Source organism: Pipistrellus kuhlii, unplaced genomic scaffold, assembly GCF_014108245.1.
Source record: "Pipistrellus kuhlii isolate mPipKuh1 unplaced genomic scaffold, mPipKuh1.p scaffold_m20_p_26, whole genome shotgun sequence".
NCBI lineage: Eukaryota > Metazoa > Chordata > Mammalia > Chiroptera > Vespertilionidae > Pipistrellus > Pipistrellus kuhlii.
This window is the reverse complement of record NW_023425525.1, coordinates 2184347-2205000: the sequence shown is the minus strand read 5'-3', so window position 1 is coordinate 2205000 and position 20654 is coordinate 2184347. Positions and strand designations below refer to the sequence as shown.

Genomic DNA, 20654 nt, shown 5'->3' with positions numbered 1-20654 from the left:
CGTGGCATCTCAACGCGGAGCCCCAACTGCAATTCCCACCGGATAACGAAATGAAATAAAATAACCGGTTTTTCAGATCCCATAATTGTGGTGAGAAGTAACAGTTTTTTTACCTTGATATTGGGGTTTTTTAAGGCAAATCCTCTGTACCAGCCTGTGGAGAAATAAGCAGAGTCACTTTTAAATAAACCGCTGGGGTATTCTTTATTTTTTTTAAAGCAATGATTACAAGTCAATCTGCTGTTTGCTGTCTCCGGGAATCAAGGATCTGCACAAGAATGAACAGATTTCCAAATTCTCCCCGCCCGGCAGCACGGCCCCCGAGGGGCCTCGGGGAGCAGCGCTCAGCCACAGCACGGGGCGAGCTGGCACGGCCTCAGGCGTGGGCCGGGGCAGGTCCGTCTTGCAGCACCAGATGGGCGAGCCCAGACCAGGAGTCCAGCCAGTGACCTGCCGTCAGTGTGTGTGGGGCCAGGGCAGTGGAGACACTTCCGTAAGGGACAGCACCGTCTCTCCTCCGTGCTGTGCCTGACACAACACAGCAAGAACTGGGAGAACAGCAAGCGTGAGGCCAGGTATCACCCACCAAGAGGATGCGCCATCACCCCTTCACCAGCTCAGCGTCCAGCCTCCGCGCTCACCGTCACTCCCATTCCGCAGACGGCCTGCCCTAGCCCGCCACACGCTGACCGTTCCCCTTAAAGGGTACACACCTTCGTTATATAAAACGAGTAAGGTTATATATGTGGCTAATATGTATGGCTAATACACAGGCCTCTATCAATACAGTAGTTTCAAGGATACAAACCACTTCGTTTACCGGCAGGAAATTATTTGACCATGCAACCAGTGTTCCTACTGAGCAGAACTTTTGTGATTAACTGAATTTCCAAAATGAAATACTTGAGCTTTGTGTTTAAATATATTTGCTCCTCGTAAGTTTTTTTGTCAAACTTTACGTTGACCTGCATCAGAAGTAGAAACAGACAAAACGCGTCTGGCAATGACGCAGAAAGCATGACCTCTTTCAAGGTGTGGATCACGGTGGAAAGCGTCAATGTCCACGCATCACCCCCACCCAATGCCGGGCCCCAGCTAAATGGGACAGCGGTTTGGGGGAGCACAATTGAACCAGTAATGAACCCTCCAATGACAGAATGCCATCATATTGTAGATTCCTAATAAGGACAACAGGCTTGGAGGAAAATGAATGTTTTGGGATAAACTGATGGGACTTTAAAATGTGTTCTTTCTATTATAATAACAACAGCCAGTCCCTTCATCCGGGGTCTTTTCAAGGACTAAAGTTGAAGGGTGCTTTGCACAATAGGAAGGGAAAGACTTGAGAACGTACTGGGTATCCTGACTTAATGTTACCTGCTGCGTGAGTTAATCATCATCATGTAAATTCATGTAATATGTTCCACTAGCATTTCAAATGTATCAAGTAACTGTAGTCTAAATTTGGAGGGCTGGAGGGGGGCACGCTTGCAGCTGGAGGATAGAATTCCCCTGGAGGCGCCCTCTCCCAGGCCCTGGTCACCCCCACGGGGGAAGGATTTCTGTCCTGGGGAACCCACTCGCCCCTCAAGAGTCTAAGGCAGCCTTTGAGGGGCCAATGGGACCTACACAGGAGTCTCAGCTGCTTTCTCTTTGGGCATCGGGGGGTATAAGGAAATAACATTAGGGAGAAATAACATCAGCTAAAATATGCCAAACGATGCCCTGGCCATGTTGGCTCAGTGGATAGAGTATCTGCCTGCGGACTGAAAGGTCTCAGGTTTGATTCTGGCCAAAGGCATGTACCTTGGTTGCGGGCACATCCCCAGTAGAGGGTGTGCAGGAGGCAGCTGATCGACGTTTCTAACTCTCTATCCTTCTCCCTTCCTCACTGTAAAAAAAATCAATAAAATTAAAACACATACACACAAAATCATCATTATGATTTCTCATCTGCCAAATGCTGAATGCAAGAAGCAAGTCTCGTCAGATGGTTCATGGTGCCTCCTGGGGAAACCCAGAGGACAGAGGGGTGGACGGGGTATGGACTTCATGAGCGGTGGGGAGAGGGCCCACTTACCATCGCACTTCTCCAGGATCTGAACCGTGTCTCCGATCTCCAGCGACAGGCCGAATGGGACGGTGCCTCGAAAGCTGGCAATTACTGCAAGAAATGGGGTGCAGAGAGGAAGGTCATCGCAGGCAGGTCGGGAGCCACACTGCCCCCCGCTAAGCGTGCCTGAGCAGAGGGCCTGGCTGTGGGCAGGGCGTGCCCTGTGTGGCGAGGTCTCGTTCTATGTCACGAAGCTCTGAGGAGCTGGTCTTTAAGTTTATACACTTTGCCAACCTCTCCATCGGATCAGATGAGAGTCAGGGTGTGGAATTACTGAAGGACGGCGCCCCGCGTGTCCACCACGACGCTCCCTCCCCGTCCGGGGCCTGCCCCACGGGGACTCAGTAAAGAGAGGATCCGTGGTAAGTGAGGGATGCACGTCTTACTTGTGGTTAAACACAGTGGTGGGAGGAGAGGCCTTGTCCTCGGGCTGTGAGCTCCTCAAGAGCAGGCCCTGTGGCCACTGTGGCCCCAGGACCACGCCACAGTCTCCGTGGAGTGACCAAGGGGGACCTTTGTTGGTAATGAATGGAGCCCTCTCCAGGACTAAACAGGACCACCACGCCAAGGCCCACATCCCAGCCCCTCACTTCTGGACCAGCACCATCCCAGCCCCTCACACCTGGACCGGCACCGTCCCAGCCCCTCACCCCTGGACCGGCCCCGTCCCGGCCCCTCACCCCTGGACCAGCACCATCCCAGCCCCTCACCCCTGGACCGGCACCGTCCCGGCCCCTCACCCCTGGACCGGCACCGTCCCGGCCCCTCACACCGGACGGCACCGCATTGGGAACGGGTGGGTGAGGGGCAGCTGGTGATGAATGACGGGTTCTGGACCTTCCGCAGGCAGAGAAGGTGAGTGTGCTCAGTCCAGCCCCGGTGGCTCGGGGAGTTTCAGTGAGATGCGCACAGTGACTCTCCGAGGACACCAGCGCTCCGCTCAGAAAGGAGACGACGTGGGAGGAATAACCAAACCGCACCCCAGCCCAGGACAGACAGACCGCACCACACAGACACACCCTGGGCGCTGAGACCCACTCCACGCACAGCGGGAGGAAAGGACAGGACCTGCTGTCAGCGCAGCTCTGACAAGACCAGCATGTGGAAGTGACGGGGCGTCCTGTCTGGAACGGGGAGACTCAGACACCACACCCCCCCCCCGTCCCCCGGGAAGGACGGCCCTGCTGTGGGCTGAGGTGGCAGCCCCGTGCCCAGGCGACGGGCTTGTAGACACCAGCGTGCCCAGGCGACGGGCTTGTAGGTGAGTTTGAGGCCCCCGGTGATCTGTAAACAAAATCCACCGCAGCCACCAAAACGGGGGGCAGAAACCACGACCCGGATCCCACGTGACGGTGGAAATGACCACGCAGTAACCACGTCACGTGGCACAAGCACAGTTCACAGTGTCCTGGTGGGCCTACCACCAGACACGACCTAGCACCGATGTGCCAGACCTGCACACACTTCGCAGATGACTCCCCGGAACTGCCAGGCCCCTCTTAGAGGGGGTGACGATTTCGACATCTCATCAACACGGTAACTTAGAACCGAAGGCTGGGTCCTCACGCGGCCCCTGAAGAGCCCCCTTACTCAATGAAGCGGCTGAAATCATACCTTCATGGGCAAGTGGAGGACGGGCGGGGCACCCGGGACCGGGGACGTGCAGGGGCAGAGGGGGAGACACTGGCGGGTGTGGACAGATGCCATCGCCTTCCGAACACCGTGCTGCTCGCCCAGGTCTCTGGGAAACGCAGGCCCCTGGAGGCCCCCACACCGCACCCGCCTGGACCATCTGCTCAGTGCCCCTTGCACACACGGTCTAATCGGGGGTACATCTTGCTCGCGTGAGGCTCGCCTTTCCACCTCACTCCTGCCCCAACCTCCGGGCAGACAGTGGGGCCGGGTAGCAGCCCATCCAGGCCTCAGGCTCTGCCCAGTGGGGGGCCGGGCAGGGCCTCGGGGCAATAATCCCATCGTGACCAGCCCAGGGTGTCTGTAAGCCTGGCTCTCACGCTGTAAGAAATCCGTCTACCCCTTCACCCCCACTTCCTAAATTCTCTCCGGAGGCTCCCTGCTTCCCTGCAGGGGCCGTTTCTAAAGTAGAAGACATTCAGGAAGGAAAAGCTGCCAGGTTATCTCGGGGATGTTAGCAGCAAGTTGAGACAAAGCTCAAGCAGCCGGTGAAAACACGCATGACTGACTCCGCACGTGTCCATGATGGTAAACTTCTAACCCTCCATCGGGGTTCCTCAGGGCACCAGGTCCCCTGGGGACCGCGCCCCCTGTGCCCCCACTTCCCTTTCATGAAGGAAGGAAGCGGGTGCTTCCTGGGCTGCCCCCTGGCTGTGGCTCCCGGCAAACGCCACTCCCCGGTGCTGCCCGCCGTCACAGGCACCTGGTTTCCGGTTGGCACATTGCTGCACTGTTAAAACGCTACCCCCACCCCACACACCTCATTTTTTAATGCAAGATTCAACATGGCTGTGCTTGACAAGGGTTACAGATCTCTGTAAATATTTACCCTCTCCCCTCTTGCACAATGGAGCTTGCCAAACAAATCAGATACATTTTCCAAAATACCGTCCAACACAGACGGCCGCTCTGCCCAAACCAGCCGCTCGGTCTCACGAGATGGTAATCAGGGTCAGGCCAGCCCCTGCTGCTGTTGGTGTGAATGAGATGGTGCACTTGTTTTTATTTTTCCGGGCGTCACGGCGGTGACTCAGTCTGTCCAGGAATGCCATCCGACCACGTGGGTGCCTGTGGGCTTACTCACAAAGCGGTGCCGGTGCCGCTGGCATTCCCCAGATTCCGTCAACCGGGAGGGAGGAACCATGCCCGGGGGGCGGGGAGGGGGGGAGACCAGATTAGAAAGACAGCGAGTTCAGGCAGCTCAGAAAGCTTTATTTTGGGGAGAGAATCTCCAACTCCCCAAAATAACCTCCCCGTATAAGATGTAAGTGGAAGGCGTAAGGCATTCAATGTGACCCCAAAAGCAGAGCTGAGGGCGGGAACTGCTGAGCCGCCCTGCCAGCCACCCTACGGCCAGCGTGAGCGTGAGAAGACACGACTGCTGCTTCTTTAATTAGTAACGACGATTTTAGAAATTACTTTTACGTTTTCATTGATTTCAGAGAGGAAGGGAGAGAGAGAGAGAAATATCAGTGATGAGAGAGAATCATGCACACCTCCTAATGGGTATCGAGCCTCCAACCTGGGCATGTGTCCTGACCGGGAATCGAACCATGATCTCTGGTTCACAGGTACTCTGGGAGGGCCTGCATCAGCAACCACGTCCAGTAGAAACGGCAACCAGGAAAGCTGGGTCTGAACTCCTGACCCCTGCTCCCCCAACACCCTGCCCCCCAGGTCTGTCTGTCCCCGCCAGAGGTCAGTGGAGGCAGCCGAGAGCAGGGCAGGACGGGGCACGCCCCTCTGTCTGGATAATCTGAACCGTCATGCATCTGCGGGAAGAACTGTATTGGCGTCAAGAACGTGGCTACCTCCTGGCCAGTGTGGTTTGGTGGGTGAGTGTCGACCTATGAACCAGGAGGTCACAGTTCAATCCCTGATCGGGGGACAGGCCCGAGTTACAGGCTCCATCCCCAGTAGGAGTGTGCGGGAGGCAGCTGATCCACGATTCTCTCTCCTCATTGATGTCTCTCCCTCTCCCTTCCTCCCTGAAACCAATCACACACACACACACACACACACACACACACCACTGCTCCCAGATGCCATGCCATGCCATGCCACGCTGACTTCAGAGTCCCAGCGGCCAGCTCAGAGGACGGGGGGCCGGCTGTGCAGGGGGCAGGAGGGACGCCCGTCCAGGGAGGGCCTCGCATTGGGGCGGAGCAGTGAGTTCGGAAGGAGGCACCTGCCCCGAAGGGGAACACAGGGCAGCACCAGGGAGCGGGCTGGAGTGAGCGCTCAGACACGCTTTATTCTGCTAAAGAGTTGCTACGTCTTCCTACAAACTCTCAGGAAGGAGGCCCGGCCCGGTGTCTGTAACTCCCTGTTGTGTGTTCTGCTTTGTGACCTCCAGTCCGACAGAGCCTCTGCCCGGAGGCCCACGCTCCCCTCCCTGAGCTGTGCCTGGCGGACCCCTCCCTCCGGAAGAGCCTTGCGGTGTGGCCTCCCCGTCGCCTCTTCAAAGGAATCGCATCCTGCGGGACAGTGTCCGGCCTCACTCCACACTAATCGACGAACCTCAGGAAGGAGACGGGGAAGGGAAATGCTAATCACAAGGAATGAAGACAGAGCCGCAGCGATCAGACTGTCAGGCCTCAGAGGGAAGGCAGGGGAGGGTGGGAGCAAAGGGGAGAGATCAACCAAAGGCAGCAGATATGAGCCTAACCAGAGGTCACGGACAACAGGGGGGTGGGGGCATACGTGGGGAGGGGTTTGGGATGGGAATGGTGGGATGAGGACAATTATGTGACACCATAATCAATAAAGAAATTAAAAAATATATAATAAAATAAAATTTAAAAAATAAAATATCCAGGGGGGGGGAGGGGGAAGAACTGAAGTGAGGTGAGCACAGGATTAAAAGGTCTCCGGCTACAGCACCCGCGGATGCATGCAGAGCGCGTTCCAAAGTCAAATAATCAAACGCCATCGCTCCTGAGAACCACACAAACAGCCTGCTCACCCACACCAACAGGCGGCGTGCAGGCCGGGCTGCTGGCCCCCCGTCGCCCACCACCCACCAGCCACCCGCCACCCGCCACCCGCCCTCCGCCCCCCGCCCCCCGCCACCGGCCACCCGCCAACCGCCCCCCGCCACCCGCCACCGGCCACCCGCCAACCGCCACCCGCCCGGAACGAGGCGGGAATCGCAAGTCCGAGGGCAGATCCACGCCCGCGGCCTCACAAACCTCACCGGGAACTCTCCTCTCCCCGGAGGCCCGTAAGCAGGTCGCCGCCGGCTTACCACGCCGGGCGGCCGGGAGCGTGTGATGGGTGGCGATGTGCCCGTCGTTTTGGAGGGAAAGTTGCTGTTTTGTTATCCTGATGGGACGGTGAGGTATTCAAGAAGAGGGTGCACAGAAATACCTACTCCGACAGAGAAACCCATCGAGGTCCTACACCTCCTCCAGCCACATGACTGAGGCTGCCTCCCTTAACCGGCAAACCCCGAGTGCATGCTGCGACGGCCCCGGCCGGTGCTCAGTGGTTAGCGTGCGGCCTGTGCACCGAAGGGCCAAGGGTTCGCTTCCCGATCCAGGGCAAGAAGCTGGGTTGCAGGTTTGATCTCCATGCGCCCCCACCCCCCAATCAGCGCCCATGCAGGGGGAGAGGGGGGCAACCTGTCAGCCACTGTTTCTCTCTCGTGTTTTAGAAAGTCATAAAGCATGTGTCTGCTGCTTAGTGGGGACTGGAAGCCGTTTAAATGGACAGAAGGAAGCTGTGGGTAGCGATAGAGTGCTCTGCAGAATTAATGAGTGGGCATGCTGATGGGTCATCTTTTCCCGGGGCTTCTGAGCCGACTGGACGCTGGAGGGAGCAGCGCTGGGCGAGGCCGGGGTGACAGACGTGGCTTCCCACAGCCACGCTCCTGCATTCCGGGTTCCACGGAGAGCAGTTCCTGGTGGCGCGGATGAGAGCTGGCATACGGCTCGCCGGGTTTTCTGTCTCCTGGGGCCCGGGGCCTCAGAAACCCACACACGTGTGATACCCTTTGCTTCCCTGAGTGACTGCGATGAGACCGCCGGCTCGGACACATCACATCTCTGGACAGACCCCGGGAAGACGGATGGGGAGGCAGCGCTCGCTCTCCCAGGGCTGGAGGCTGGCCCGGGGCCACCTCGATGAGGCCCGAGGGCGAGACGGGCCCTCCGTGCCTCCCACCTCACTGCGCAGAGTGAGACTAACCAACGGCAGTCCCTGCCCACGCTGAGAATGAGGAGTCCCACAATAAACGTCACGTCCAGCTTTCCCAGAGAAATCAACGCCCGGGCTCCGGGCCCCCCTCGCATGGCTAACGCTTGGTTTGAGTGAATTAACAGCCGCCCGGAGGGGAAGACAGGTTCCCGCTAGGACACGGCCCTTCCTCTGCCTGGCACCAAGCAAGCACCGACCCCCGACCCCCCGATTTACCAGGTGCGGGCACCGTGCTCCCTCATTCATGCCGCCGTCCTCATGAATGAAATGCAAGCGACTCGGGCGCGCTCTCAAGCCACCTTGTACGCAGCCCGCTCCCTGGGAAAAGGAATCTCCCGTGTGTGTGTGTGTGTGTGTGTGTGTGTGTGTGTACGCGGAGCCAAGGTAACGTGGGATCGGAACGCTGCCCAGAGAACACGCAGTGACATCAGCGTGCAACAGCCGTCCGTGACGCCGTGGAAACCCCCAGCGGGCCCAGCGATCCAGGTTAGGGTTCCTTCCGGGTTCCAGACCGGGGTCTTACCTCCTCGCTGACCAGGTGCCTAAACAGAAAGGTCTTCCTGTCCCAGTGACACCAACGGGAACCCACAGCACAGGCGGCCTTTGCTCTCCACGTTCAGTAACGAAACCAGGAGCCCGCACGAAGGGACAGCGAAGAGGGGCGCCCCGCGCAGCCACAGGGCAGAGAGCCGGAGAGCCAGCCCGCGCCGAGTGAAAACTCCGTGAGTGCCACGTGACACAAACGAGAGCAAAAAATCGGGGGGGAGGGGGGGTGATAGTGCATGGGTCATGCACCTTCATACAACGCTAGGTCTTCGCCTAACGGACCGTATGTGAGAGCGGCCGATCGTCTGTGGGCAACGGCGAGGCAGGCAGACGCCACCTCCTGCCCGATGAGACGGGCCTTCCCGCGTCTTCACCAAAACTGTGTGGTGAAACCTCCTTTCTGCTGAAAAAGACCCCCATCAACCATCTCCTTCTTCCCTCTGAGAACCGGACCGTTTTCCATCCCATCCTTCTTCCCTCGAGAAACGGCCACAAATCAACGCCCAGCCACAGAGGCAGAGTCTCCACACAGGGGCGAGCTTGTTTGGACCCACACAGCGGGGCATTGATCCCCGGAGGCACCCAGGAGAGGAACCAGGGGAGCTCACCAAGCATCGCCGCCTAAAATGCCTACAATGTGGAAGGCAGGATCCAGGTCCCTATTACAAAGGCGCCCAGAGAGCCCAAGGAGGGAACGAGGTGGCGGAGAATCCCAGGAATGCTGACGGGGAAGGCAGATAAGCCTGCCTCCCAGGGCCCGGCAACGTAAAGAACAACATGATGTGAAAAGAGCGGAGTTTGCTGCCAGCCAGTTACAAGCATCAGTAGGTCCAAGTGTCTGACACAACAGACCACCGGGGGCCGGGGGAGGAGAGAAGAAGCGCTTAAGTGTGGCTTGCCCAGTGCCTGTGAACGCTGCTCCCATTATCACGGTCACGCTGGGCTCCCCGAGACGTGTAATCAAAGCTCAGCGCCCCCTCCTGTATTTCCCCGCTGCTCTTTCTAAGAACAGTAAACAGCGTGTGGCAGGCTCCGTGCTGCTGCACTGGAGCAGAGGCAGACTTTCCCAAGATCCCCGCAGGAGTTAATTAGAACAGTAACAACACCTCCTGTGCCCTCCGGGAGAGGAGGGAGCTGATCGCGGGTAGGAACACAGCCCGGAAGCAGACCTGCCACAATGCAGGCTCCTGGTGAACACTTAGAAAACCAGGGAACAAGCCAACAATGAGCCATAATGACCACCTGACACCAGGGGCTCCCAGGCTGAGGACCGGGGTCCCGTCTCTGCAGCCATCAGACCCCAGTGTGAGAGCCTCCCTCAGAGATGGTCACTGCTCGGCCATCTTCATCAAACACCCCCCGGCATCTCCCCCAGCCACACAGGAACCCCTTTTTGTGGCAGGTTAGGAAGTTTCTAGAAGTTACCGTTCTGGGCCCGCCCCGCCAGTGAGAGAAGGCCATTGTGTTCCTGCGAGCATCCTGGATGACCAAGCCCTCAGACTCGCCCCCACCCTCCCCCCTGAGGCCCGGTCACTGCCAAGGTGACCACGGAAAAAACGAAAGATTCTATGTCCATGGCCATTTGCCAGACACTCTGACCAGCCATATTAAAATGCATGCCTCGCAATGTGAAGTCAGGAAAACCGAAGTCCCTTCTCCACAGCACAGAAAGGAAGCGAGCTCCCGTCGACAGTCGCCTCTGAGTTGATATTCACGGCGTATGGAACGAACTGCCACTTAGCAGGAAATCGCAGCTCTGCCCGCGGAATAACAACTGTGCTCAACCAGAAAAGCCTGTCAACTGAAAACCATTAGGGCTTGTTTCCCTGCGGGTTGTAACTTGCTATTTTCTAGATTCTGGAGCTTTGATTAATCCTGGTTTTAAAAAAAATGAAAAGAAAAAAAAGAAAGAAAGAAAGAAAGCAAGCAAGCAGCCCTGGCCCATCACACCTTAAAATCTGCACAAGGCGGCATAAGAGACAATCACCACCAACACCCGGGCGAGCGGCCTGGATCCACCCAGCTTTGGAAGGAGCACAGCCACCGCCTCTGCGAGGGTGGCGGGGGGAGAAGAGGGGGTGGACAGGGGGCTTTGGGGCCCATTTAGCATCTGTCCAAGTCTGGGGCTGGTCTCTACCAAGAATCCAAGTCAAGAATCAATTCATGACCAAAGGTCTATCTCACTGGTGCCCCCTTAAAACAGTGAAGAAAATTCAGACAGTTAAATAAAAATGCAGTTAGAGAAATTGTACTTTGTAACAAAGGATAAAGATCAGGAGGGAAAAAAGAAAAAAAGAAAAAAAGAAGAAAAAACCAAGATAAGAGGAGAGAGTCTCCAGATTGGAAAGGAAGAAAAACAGCCTCCAAGGGAAACGGACACCTGATACTCATGCTTCCAACCAAGATGAGATAGGAGGAACTGGCCTGAAACAACCAAAAAACCCGGTAAATATACACTGAGAGGCCAGATGATGATGATCTCTGAACGCATAGTAATCTGGCCTCTCAGTGTATGAGTGTATGTACACATACATACATACATTAGAGGCCCGGTGCATGAAATTGTGCGTGGGTGGGGTCCGGGCAGCCTGGCCAGGGGGAGGGGACATGGGTGGTTGGCAGGCCTGCCTGTTGGTTGAACTGCTGGTCGAACTCCTGGTGGAGGGGACAATTTGCATGTTAGCCTTTTATTATATAGAATATACACTGAGTGGCCAGATTATTATGCGTTCAGAGATCATAATAATCTGGCCACGCAGTGTATGTAGCAAGGGTTGCAAGACAGTGGATATGTGGCATACACAGGAGGGGAAAGCTCTACATTTGCCCCTGCTCACTGCCTGGAAAGAGGGGCCAGTGCATGGAGCCCCGAGGACCACTCATGCCTCTTAGAGTTGAGAAGAGAGTTGGGAGTCTTTGGAGATCAAGGAAGCATAGAGGTGAGAGCTACACACAAGAACAGCAAAGGCCTGTTGGAGTCCCCCCCGAGCAGACTGTGTGAGCATCATGAAAGTACAGGTCTGGGAGAGAGCCACCCGAAAGGGGTGGAAGGAGTGATGTGGGGAACCTGCACCAAGCCCATTTCCACAACTGGAGTGGAAAACCTCACCACTCACGGGAATAGGGTAGAGAATGGTTTTGCCAAAGTCATGGGTCAAAAGAAGCCCTGGACTAACCTCTGATCAGTCCTAACATCCCTTAAGAGCAAGACCCAAAAGGTCAAACAAGGTGACCTCAGAGTGAAGATGGAGAGTGTTGACAGGAATTCAAAACACCCGTCACCCAAAAAGGTAAAATACCAAATCTGGCATTTCCCCCCAGAATTTAAGGAAGACTTTCCTAAAAGTTTGTAAAATACTGCTCATCTGTGGACGGGCTTGATTTTGTTTGAATGTTTGAAGGGAGGCCTCCCACTGAGACAAAAGAAGAGTGAACTATTAGGTTGGCTTGGTCACAACTCAATGGCTTTATTCCTTGGCTTTAAACAAACTACACAAATAAAAAATAAAAAAAAATCCTTGGTGTTTATTTGCCCGGAAACATGCTTAGCATTCTATTGAATGCACATGAGTTCTGTAACATTCCAGAAAGAAATATTTTGGAAAGACTGATTGGTCTTCCACACCATCCAACATCTGTTTCTGTAGAAGAGGGAAGGTAGTCAATGCTATGAATAGCTATAAAAGTCATTGACACTCCTGTTAAGCAGAAGCCACGTGGTGGGATCCACTGGGCACTCGCTAAAAATGAAGAACTCTGGCTTTCAGGGCAAGCGGCCTCTGCATCTCCCACTCTCACGGTGAGGCAACTGCCACTTCGGGTTCTGCGCCACCTTCAGAGTCGACCCAAGGTCTCCTGCTATCAAGACACACTGAGTGTGCCACGCCCCCCAGGATCCAAACTCAATGTGACAACACACCTGGGCTGCTTTTGTTTCCTTCAGATTTCAAAGTTGACCGTTTCTGAGGATGGGATTGGACAGGTGGATCCATGAACTGTGACAACACCCTGCGCAATGGCCTCGCAGGCAGACCATCCTAAGAGGAAAATAAGGCCAGTGTCCACAGTTTTTAAAGAGAAAAATAGAGTATCAGGTAGACATGCACTACTGCATTCCACTGCACGATGCTCACGCTGAGAAGTATTAGTGCAGCAAGAACAAAGAAGGTGTCCTTTTTTTAAGGTTTAGGAGGGAGGGCGGTGGGATAGCAGAATCAGCGCGACTGGGAGTTGTCTCAAAAGGTTTCATGCGGGAGTTGGAAATTCCTCAGAGCTTCAGGGTGGGAGGCCAAAATCCCCCAGAGGAGTCGGTGGGACGTTTGAGCAGCAGACTGAGTCCTAGGATGTAGGGTAAACCCAGGGGCACCATCACCGAAGGCCGTGAAGTTTCCTCATACCTATTCGTTACACTTTTTATTCTTTTATTTATTATTGTTATTTTTAATCCTCACCTGAGGACATTTTTTCCACTGATTTCCAGACAGAGTGGAAGGGAGGGAGGAACAGGGGGAGAGAGACTGAGAGAAAAACACTGATGTGAGAGAGACAATTTGATTGATTACCGTATTTTTCGGACCATAAGACGCACTTTTTCCCCCCCAGAAGTGGGGGGAAAAAGTCCCTGCGTCTTATGGTCCAAATATAGCCTACACATATACTTTAAAAAAAAGTTTTTTTACTTGCCCGGCTCTGTGTGGTCTCTGTGTGCTTGCCCGGCTCTAAAATGGTTCTAAATGCTGCTGTTTACTTTACAGGGTTGATTACATGTGTTTATGACTGTGATGTTGGGTTTTAATGCACATAAAATATTTTAGGACACTATTTGTTTCAGAATCTTTTTTTCTTCATTTCCCTTCTCTAAAAACTGGTGCGTCTTATGGTCCGGAGCGTCTTATGGTCCGAAAAATACGGTATCTCCCACACATGCCCTGACCAGGGTCAAGGGGAGAATCTGAAACTGAGGTATGTACCTTTGACCGGGGATCAAACCTGTGACCCTTTGGTTCTTGGGCCGGCCCTCTAACCCCAGAGATAGTTAAACCTTTTAGATGGAGGATTATCAATGGCAGGGACTGGTAGATGCTTTTAAATGACCTCCTCTGTGGAGCAGAAGAGGCCGCAGAGGGAAGAAGGAGTTAGGAAAAGACTGTGTGTGCAGGACACCTTTGGGTGGCAATTCCGGAAACAAGATATCTAAGAGTGATTGCAATCTGTCTTAGAGAAACTCTTAATAGGTCAGGAAAAGATCAGAGAAAAGAATGGCATTTTCTACAAATTAAAAAATTTTAATTTACAACTGGCTGCAAGTATTTTTTCAATAAAAGCTTGAGAACACGAAGGAAAGAACATCTGAGGCTGGCTCCAATGAGAGGATGTTATTATATGAGATGATGTGATTGCGCTACTAAAAATATTCAGGCATTTTTTTTAAGGCAAAAAAAAAAAGACTCTTACATTTTCCTAAGACTATTCCAGTTTATTTCTCAAAAGACTTATTTTTAATTAAAACCTAAAAGAGATCTAACTAGATAGATACATACAGGTCTATTTTAGATCTAGAAGTATTTACATATGTGGATATATAGACAACTAGTTTTGTCTATTTTAAGCTACCTTTTCACAACCAGATCCCAATACTCCTCCTCCTCTTCTTCTTCTTCTTCTTCTTCTTCTTCTTCTTCTTCTTCTTCTTCTTCAATAAATATGTTTTTAATGATTTCAGAGAGTGGAAGGGATAGGAGAGATAGAAGCATCAATGATGAGAGAGGATCATGGATCAGCTGCCTCCTGCATGCCCCCCACAGGGGATGGAGCCTGTAACCTAGGCCTGTGCCCTGACTGGGAATCGAACCGTGACCTCCTCGTTCATAGGCCGACGCTCAGCCACTGAGCCACACGGGCCAGACCCCAGGATGCTCTTAAAGGAAGTGATACAAAGACAAGCAACGTTCATCGGCAGATGAAGAACTTTCCTTCCACATCCCTTCCCCTCGGGACACATCCCTGAGCTGGCTTTCTCTGACGTCCTTTCCACGCCCACGCTGTTTCACTGACGAAGCCCCAGACCGATGCCGGCTCAGACCATTTCCCACACACCGGTGTAGCATCTGTCCCCACATCCATCCCAGGGCTCTCCATGACTACACAAGAGGTGGATAAAGGCGGGGGTGGTGGGGGGAGAACATCTGTCATAGTGTCAGCAATAAAAAAGGAAACCTTGGGGCCACCCCACCTGCACCCACCACGCGCCCCCTCGGCCTGTCCCCATCGCTATTCCTGAGCTCTCCCGAGTCCTCTCAACCTTCTCCTCGGACAGGGCTGTGAGCTCAGGCCCAGAGCCACACGACCTGCCCATCTCTAAGACCGCCTGAGTTAGATTCCATGAACAGAACTCGTCCCATGTGTGTCCATTTCTCCAGCCGCTTCCCACCACACTGAACTGGAAGGAGCCGGAGGCCAGTTCAACGCCCCCAGGGCTTCCTTGTCTCAGTTATTTTTCTTTCCAAGGTCTCCTGTGTAAGGAGACTCCCTTCTCCTCCCCTTCAAAGCCTGGAGCTAATAAAAGCGCAGCCCGATTCCCACTGACAGGCCATCACTCTGGGGCACCCCGGCAGGCAGGAAACTGCTAATAATAGTACCTGCTCAGCCACGGCAGGACCCTGGGGCGCTGTTCACAGCCCGCCCCTCGGATCAGGTTCAAGGGAAGGACAGGCTCGGAGCCACGCCCGGATTCGGGCACCACACTCCGGCGGGCAGAGCATTCTCGCTCCTCTCAGGCATGTGAGCTGGCGCCTGTGTGACTCTTCAGGAGGATTCTCCTGTAAGAAAGGCACCCTATCCCGCTCACTCCCTGCCACCCCACCCCCAAGCCTCAACAGCCCAGGTGGAACCCCTGCCCGCCCCTGGGGGGCGCACTGCCCAGCAAGCAAGAGAATCGTGGATCGGCTGCCTCCTGCACGCCCCCACTGGGGATGGAGGCTGCCATTCCGGCCTGTGCCCTGACCGGGAACCCAACTGTGACCTCCTGGCTCCTGGGTCAATGTTCTACCCCTGAGCCAAACTGGCCGGGCCATCTTGAATCTTTTCTAACCTCTGGATGCATTTTTAGTCACAGCTGCCTGCCACGTGTTCACCTCCTCACCAGCCTGGCCCTCAGGGTGGGAGCCGGACGGAGGGCTGGACGAGCTTCGGAAGAAGGGGCTGACCCGATGGGGTGCTCCGAAATAAAGCTCCTCCGGAGGTGACCCTCGACCCCGTCCAAGAAGTGAGAGCCTCCCTCATCTGCTCAGCTGGGAAGACGGGGCTGACTCCTCCCCCGCTCCCTCCTCTGGGCACGTGTACAATCTCAGGGGTGTTCCCCTGCACCTTGCCCAGCGCCCTTACTGGAAAACGGGCGTGGAAACGGGTGCCCGCGGCATAATCGGCTGCACCCAACACCACGGCTCCTGGGAACGGAAACCCTTGTCTTCTCTCTTCAAGGCCCGAACACAGGCGCTTCCGGCTCCCCTGGCCACGCAGGCACCAACCCGAACCTATCTCTGTCCTCCGGAACCACAGAGACCAGAGATGGATCCCCCTTTAGACGTTCTGTGAGGAAGCTCGATCCGTGACCAGATGACCCGCTGGCAGACAGCGTGACAACAGGGTCCATCAGCAATCCCTTCCCTCCCCGGAACCCTCGCCGAGCCCCGGCACCAGACCCCGGACTCCAGGCCTGGGCTCCCAGTCCCTCCTCTGAAACCCGGGCCCGGGGCACCCCCCGTTTTGTTTTTGAAAAGTAACGTGGTTGAAATATCACGCAAGCTCCCCGGGAAAACGTGGCTCTGTGCCCAGTCAGGGTGAGTATTTTTGCACCCACATGTGTAAATGTCGCCTCAGCAGGTGAGATCAGGTTTTCCTGCCGTGAGTCAGGCGAAGATTTAGGTTTTAGCTACGTGGAGGTGGCAGATAAGCAAGGCGCAAACCCTATACCCAGGAGGTCCGAGTCAATCCGAGGAAGACACTGCACATCCCTCTGAGTCAGTCAGAGAGCCTTTATCAATCAGCACCTGCACGGCCTGGGTGGCTCAGTGGTTGAGCATCGACCTAGGAACCAGGAAGTCACGGTTGGATTCCCAGTCAGGGCACAGGCCCAGGTGGCGGGCTCCATCCCCAGTAGGGGGCGTGCAGGAGGCAGCCGGTCCATGATTCTCTCTCATCACTGACGTTTCCATCTCTCTCTCCCTTCCTCTCTGAAGTCAATAAAACTGTATTTTAAAAAAGAAGTAAGTGGTATAACAGAATAAACTCTTGCCGTCAGAGAGAAGTAATGGCAGCGACCACTGATTTCTTAGCCTGGTTTCCTTTAACTCCTGGAGCGCTTAGCATTCCGATCCCATTATCACGTACGCCCTGGCGTCATCACCTGTTATCCTGTCTTCTCTCTTAAGCTAGGTCCTAGGGCTACGCCGTCAAGGGCAAGGATCCCAGGGGCCCTTTTTCTGTATTCTCCTAGGATTCTCCCAGAATACTTCACTGTCTCCGTGAGGGAAAACTCATCCGACGTGCCGATGGGCGTGCCAAAGCCCACGGTATTGTCAGACGTCCGTGGAAGGAAGCCGGAGCTGAATGCCACGTGGGCGCGCTCTGCTGGGGCCGTTCCCGGGACCCCGAGGTGAGCTGAGAGCTTGAGGCCTGTGCCTCCCCGGCAAACAGCGTCCCCCCTGGCTCCTGGTCGCAGGACAGGGAGCACCCGCGGAAGCTGACTGCGGAAGGGAACGGACCGAGTCAATAAAAAAAATCTGGATTGGGCAAAAATCGTTTGTTTACATTTCTGGAACTCGTTTTCATATATAATAGGTTATTAAAAAAAAAAAAAAAAAACATGAGGGAGCTTCGGACCCCTGGCACACCTCCCCCGGTCGCCCCGCCATCAGAGGCAGCCGGCGCTGGCGATGGTGGACGGGGCTGGGCACGCAATCCCTGGCGGCTTCCTCCCATTCCCCCAAACACGCCTTCTCATCGGGACGCTGGGTGACGATCCCCTCACGGTTATGCCTAAGCCCGAACTTGTCAGATACAGTGTGTCCAGGGTTTCACGATGGTTTAAAAATCACTTTTCTCATTTAACGTTGAAATTAAACTGGGACCCACGCGACGTGTTCTCGGCTGTCTGCGTATAAAACACAGATAAGAACAAACGTGGTACAGGAACTTTATCCTATTTTTTCAGGAAAAAGTACTACGTCGACTCCAGAGGTTTCTTATAGACCGACAGGGGCAAGCATCGCCCCCGCCGGCACAGAACACCGGGTGGCGCTCGGGGCACCTTCTCTCCGAGAGAACCGGAACGCAGACGTGCAGGCGAGCGCAGGCGGAGGCCGTCAGACGTCTGGTTTTATCCGCCGGGAAGCCAGCCTGGGGGGAAGGCCGGGGCCCGGAAAGAGCGATGAGCACCAGCCCGCCGTCCAGGAGCAGCTACTGTCTGCCATGGTCAGACGCTCCAAACCCAACAGCAGGACCTTCACCGCATGGCAGTGACCTTCCGGCTCCATCTCCTCCCTCCCAGCACGGGCGACTCCATGTCCTGCTAGAAAGAAACGCAACCCACCTGGGCGCACAGGTGTGTGTTTTTATTTTAACTCCTTTGGGAAATAAAAGCCACCATCATCACACTTCGGGGAGGAGAGTAGCTATTCCACGCCCACGCCGTCCCCGAAAGACGCGAGCGGCGGCCGGAGCCAGAAGCCGCCCGAGGGACACTCGGCCGCTGCGTGTCCTCGGCGCCGGGCGGGTGCAGCACCCACCGCGGCACAGGCTGACCACGCAGGAACCGGCTCTGCGCTGCGTGTCCCGACAGATCGCCTCCCACGTGAGCGCTCACTGACCGCCTTCTCAGAGCGTGGGCTCTCGGTGCACGGCGACGATTTCATCTCTCCGGCTGCTTAAGAGATGTCGGAAGAGGCTTAATGAAACCTAAGTTCTCCGGACGAACAAGCGAGTCCCGGCCTCACATTCTGCCGTTCCTCTCAGGAGCGGTGCCCCCAGCTCCAGCCTCCGCCGCCAGGCTTGCTTACAGGAGACAGACCGTCTGCGATCCGCCAGCGGAACATTTCTTCCCGAAGTCAGCGCTCCTCCCTGGGGGCTGGGAGCGGTGTCTTATGAGCAGCAGCCTCAGTGTTTGGGGAGGAGCCGGGGCTGGGAGCAGGGACGAATGGCACGGGCACACGGGAACAGGGCACGGCCTGCGGGCAGGCGGCGGTGGGTGAGCAGAGAGGAGGCTGGAGAGGCTGCCAGGCGGGCAGTAAGGGCGGGAAATGCTGGCACCCAGCTCCCACCTCCTTCCCCGAAGACAGGATGGCCAGAGGGCACGCCCGCACGCTGCCTGGCACCGCCCGTCTCCGCGCCCACGGGGAGGAGGCCCGGGCACGGACGTCCCGGCGCGGGTGCGGGCACAGGGCGGGGCCTCCAGGTGCGGCTCCTGCAGAGCCCGGGCCTCTGTCCCTGCCCGCCATCAGGACCTGTCAGGAGGCCTTATGTAACAGCCACCAGGCAGGAGGCGCCGTACAGCAAGCACTTCCCAAAGCCACACACACACACACACACACACACACACACGACTTCCTACAATCACACGTGGTACAGCAATCACTTCCCAAAATCTCTCTCTCTACACACACACACACACACACACACACACACACACACCACGTGACGTCCTACACGCTCACCACAAAAACAGCCTGCCTGTGCACACACTGAGGGAGGCCTGGTTGGCTTGCTTCTTTTAAGGTATTTTTTTAATGTTTTCTTTGTTTTTAATATGTGGGGTTTTTTAATTGATCTTTTAAAGAGAGGGGATGGGAAAGGGGTGAGAGAGAATCGTTGATTTGCTGCCTCCTGCGTGCCCCCTCCCGGGGATCAAGCCCGCAGCCTGGGCCTGTGCCCTGCCAGGTTATCGAACTGGGCGCTTCCCCAGGGGCTGGGAATAAGGATGTGGTAACGACGCAACTTCCCAAATCTGGCTGCGGGGGAAGCTGCCAGCACCCCTCCCGGTCCCGGCGGGCCAGGCCACGTGTGCAGCCAGGACATGGGTCCCGGGCAGAACCGGCCCGTCTCCGTCCCCGCGGCCGCACCCGAGAGGAGAGGGCACAGCACTCGGAAGGGGGGCCGCCCCCTGTGCCACCATCGCCCCCAGAAAAAGCCCGACGCAGTGGGTGACGGCGCCTGCTGAGCCCCGGGCGAAAGGAGGAAACAGAGGAACTCGGGCTCTCAGTTCCTCATTCCGCAGACGGCAGACAGACGGCCGCCACCACCAGGCTGCCCGCCGCCAGGCTGCCCACCTCCAGGCCGCAGACAGATTGCCGGAGGCCCCCAGAGCTGTCTGGTCAGCCTGACCCTCTCCGCACAGCGTGTCCGCTGGCCAGGGCCGACACTGCGTCTTGAAAGGGTCACTTGGTCACCACGAACATAACATGGTCTGTCCCAGATGCTTTCACAGGGCCTCCCCTCCTCCTCCTCCTCCTCCTCCTCCTCTTCTTCCTCCTCCTCCTCCTCCTCACACCTCTGTCCTCATCAACCCTCTATGCCAGTGGTCGGCAAACTCATTAGCCCACAGAGCCAAATATCAATAGGACGACGACGATTGAAATTTCTTTTGAGAACCAAAATTTTTTAAACTTAAACTTCTTCTAACGCCACTTCTTCAAAATAGACTCGCCCAGGCTGTGGTATTTTGTGGAAGAGCCACACTCAAGGGACCAAAGAGCCGCCTGTGGCTCGAGAGCCGCAGTTTGCCGACCACAGCTCTACGCGATTCTCTCCGGGCAACTCAGCTGTTCGGGTCCCGTGCCAGCAGGTCGGCACCCCACCTTCCGCATACACGCTTCACAGGAGACGCTGGCCCTAACGCTGCAGGCGAAGGAAACAAGAGGGAGGCAGTCAGGTGAGTGTGCACGCTGCTCGGGAGGGCACTGGTGACGCCCCCTCCCCCACTGCTTCCTGGGGGCCAAGAGCGCCAAGAAGCCGGGCTGGTCCTGCTCCAGACGCTCCTGCCGGAGCTGCTGGCCAGCCGGGCGCGGATTCTTTTACTAAGAAATGGGGGTACGCAACCCGCCTTCCAGAGGGA

General features: G+C 55.8%; 1 protein-coding gene across 1 annotated transcript in view; it reads right to left on the bottom strand.

The window, feature by feature from the left end:
* The window catches only part of DOCK4 (dedicator of cytokinesis 4), a 170230-nt gene that overhangs the window by 92722 nt on the left and 56854 nt on the right, over nucleotides 1–20654 (bottom strand). The window contains 2 exon segments of the mRNA XM_036453753.2: nucleotides 114–154; nucleotides 2081–2164. Of these exon segments, the coding sequence (XP_036309646.1) occupies nucleotides 114–154; nucleotides 2081–2164 (125 nt within the window).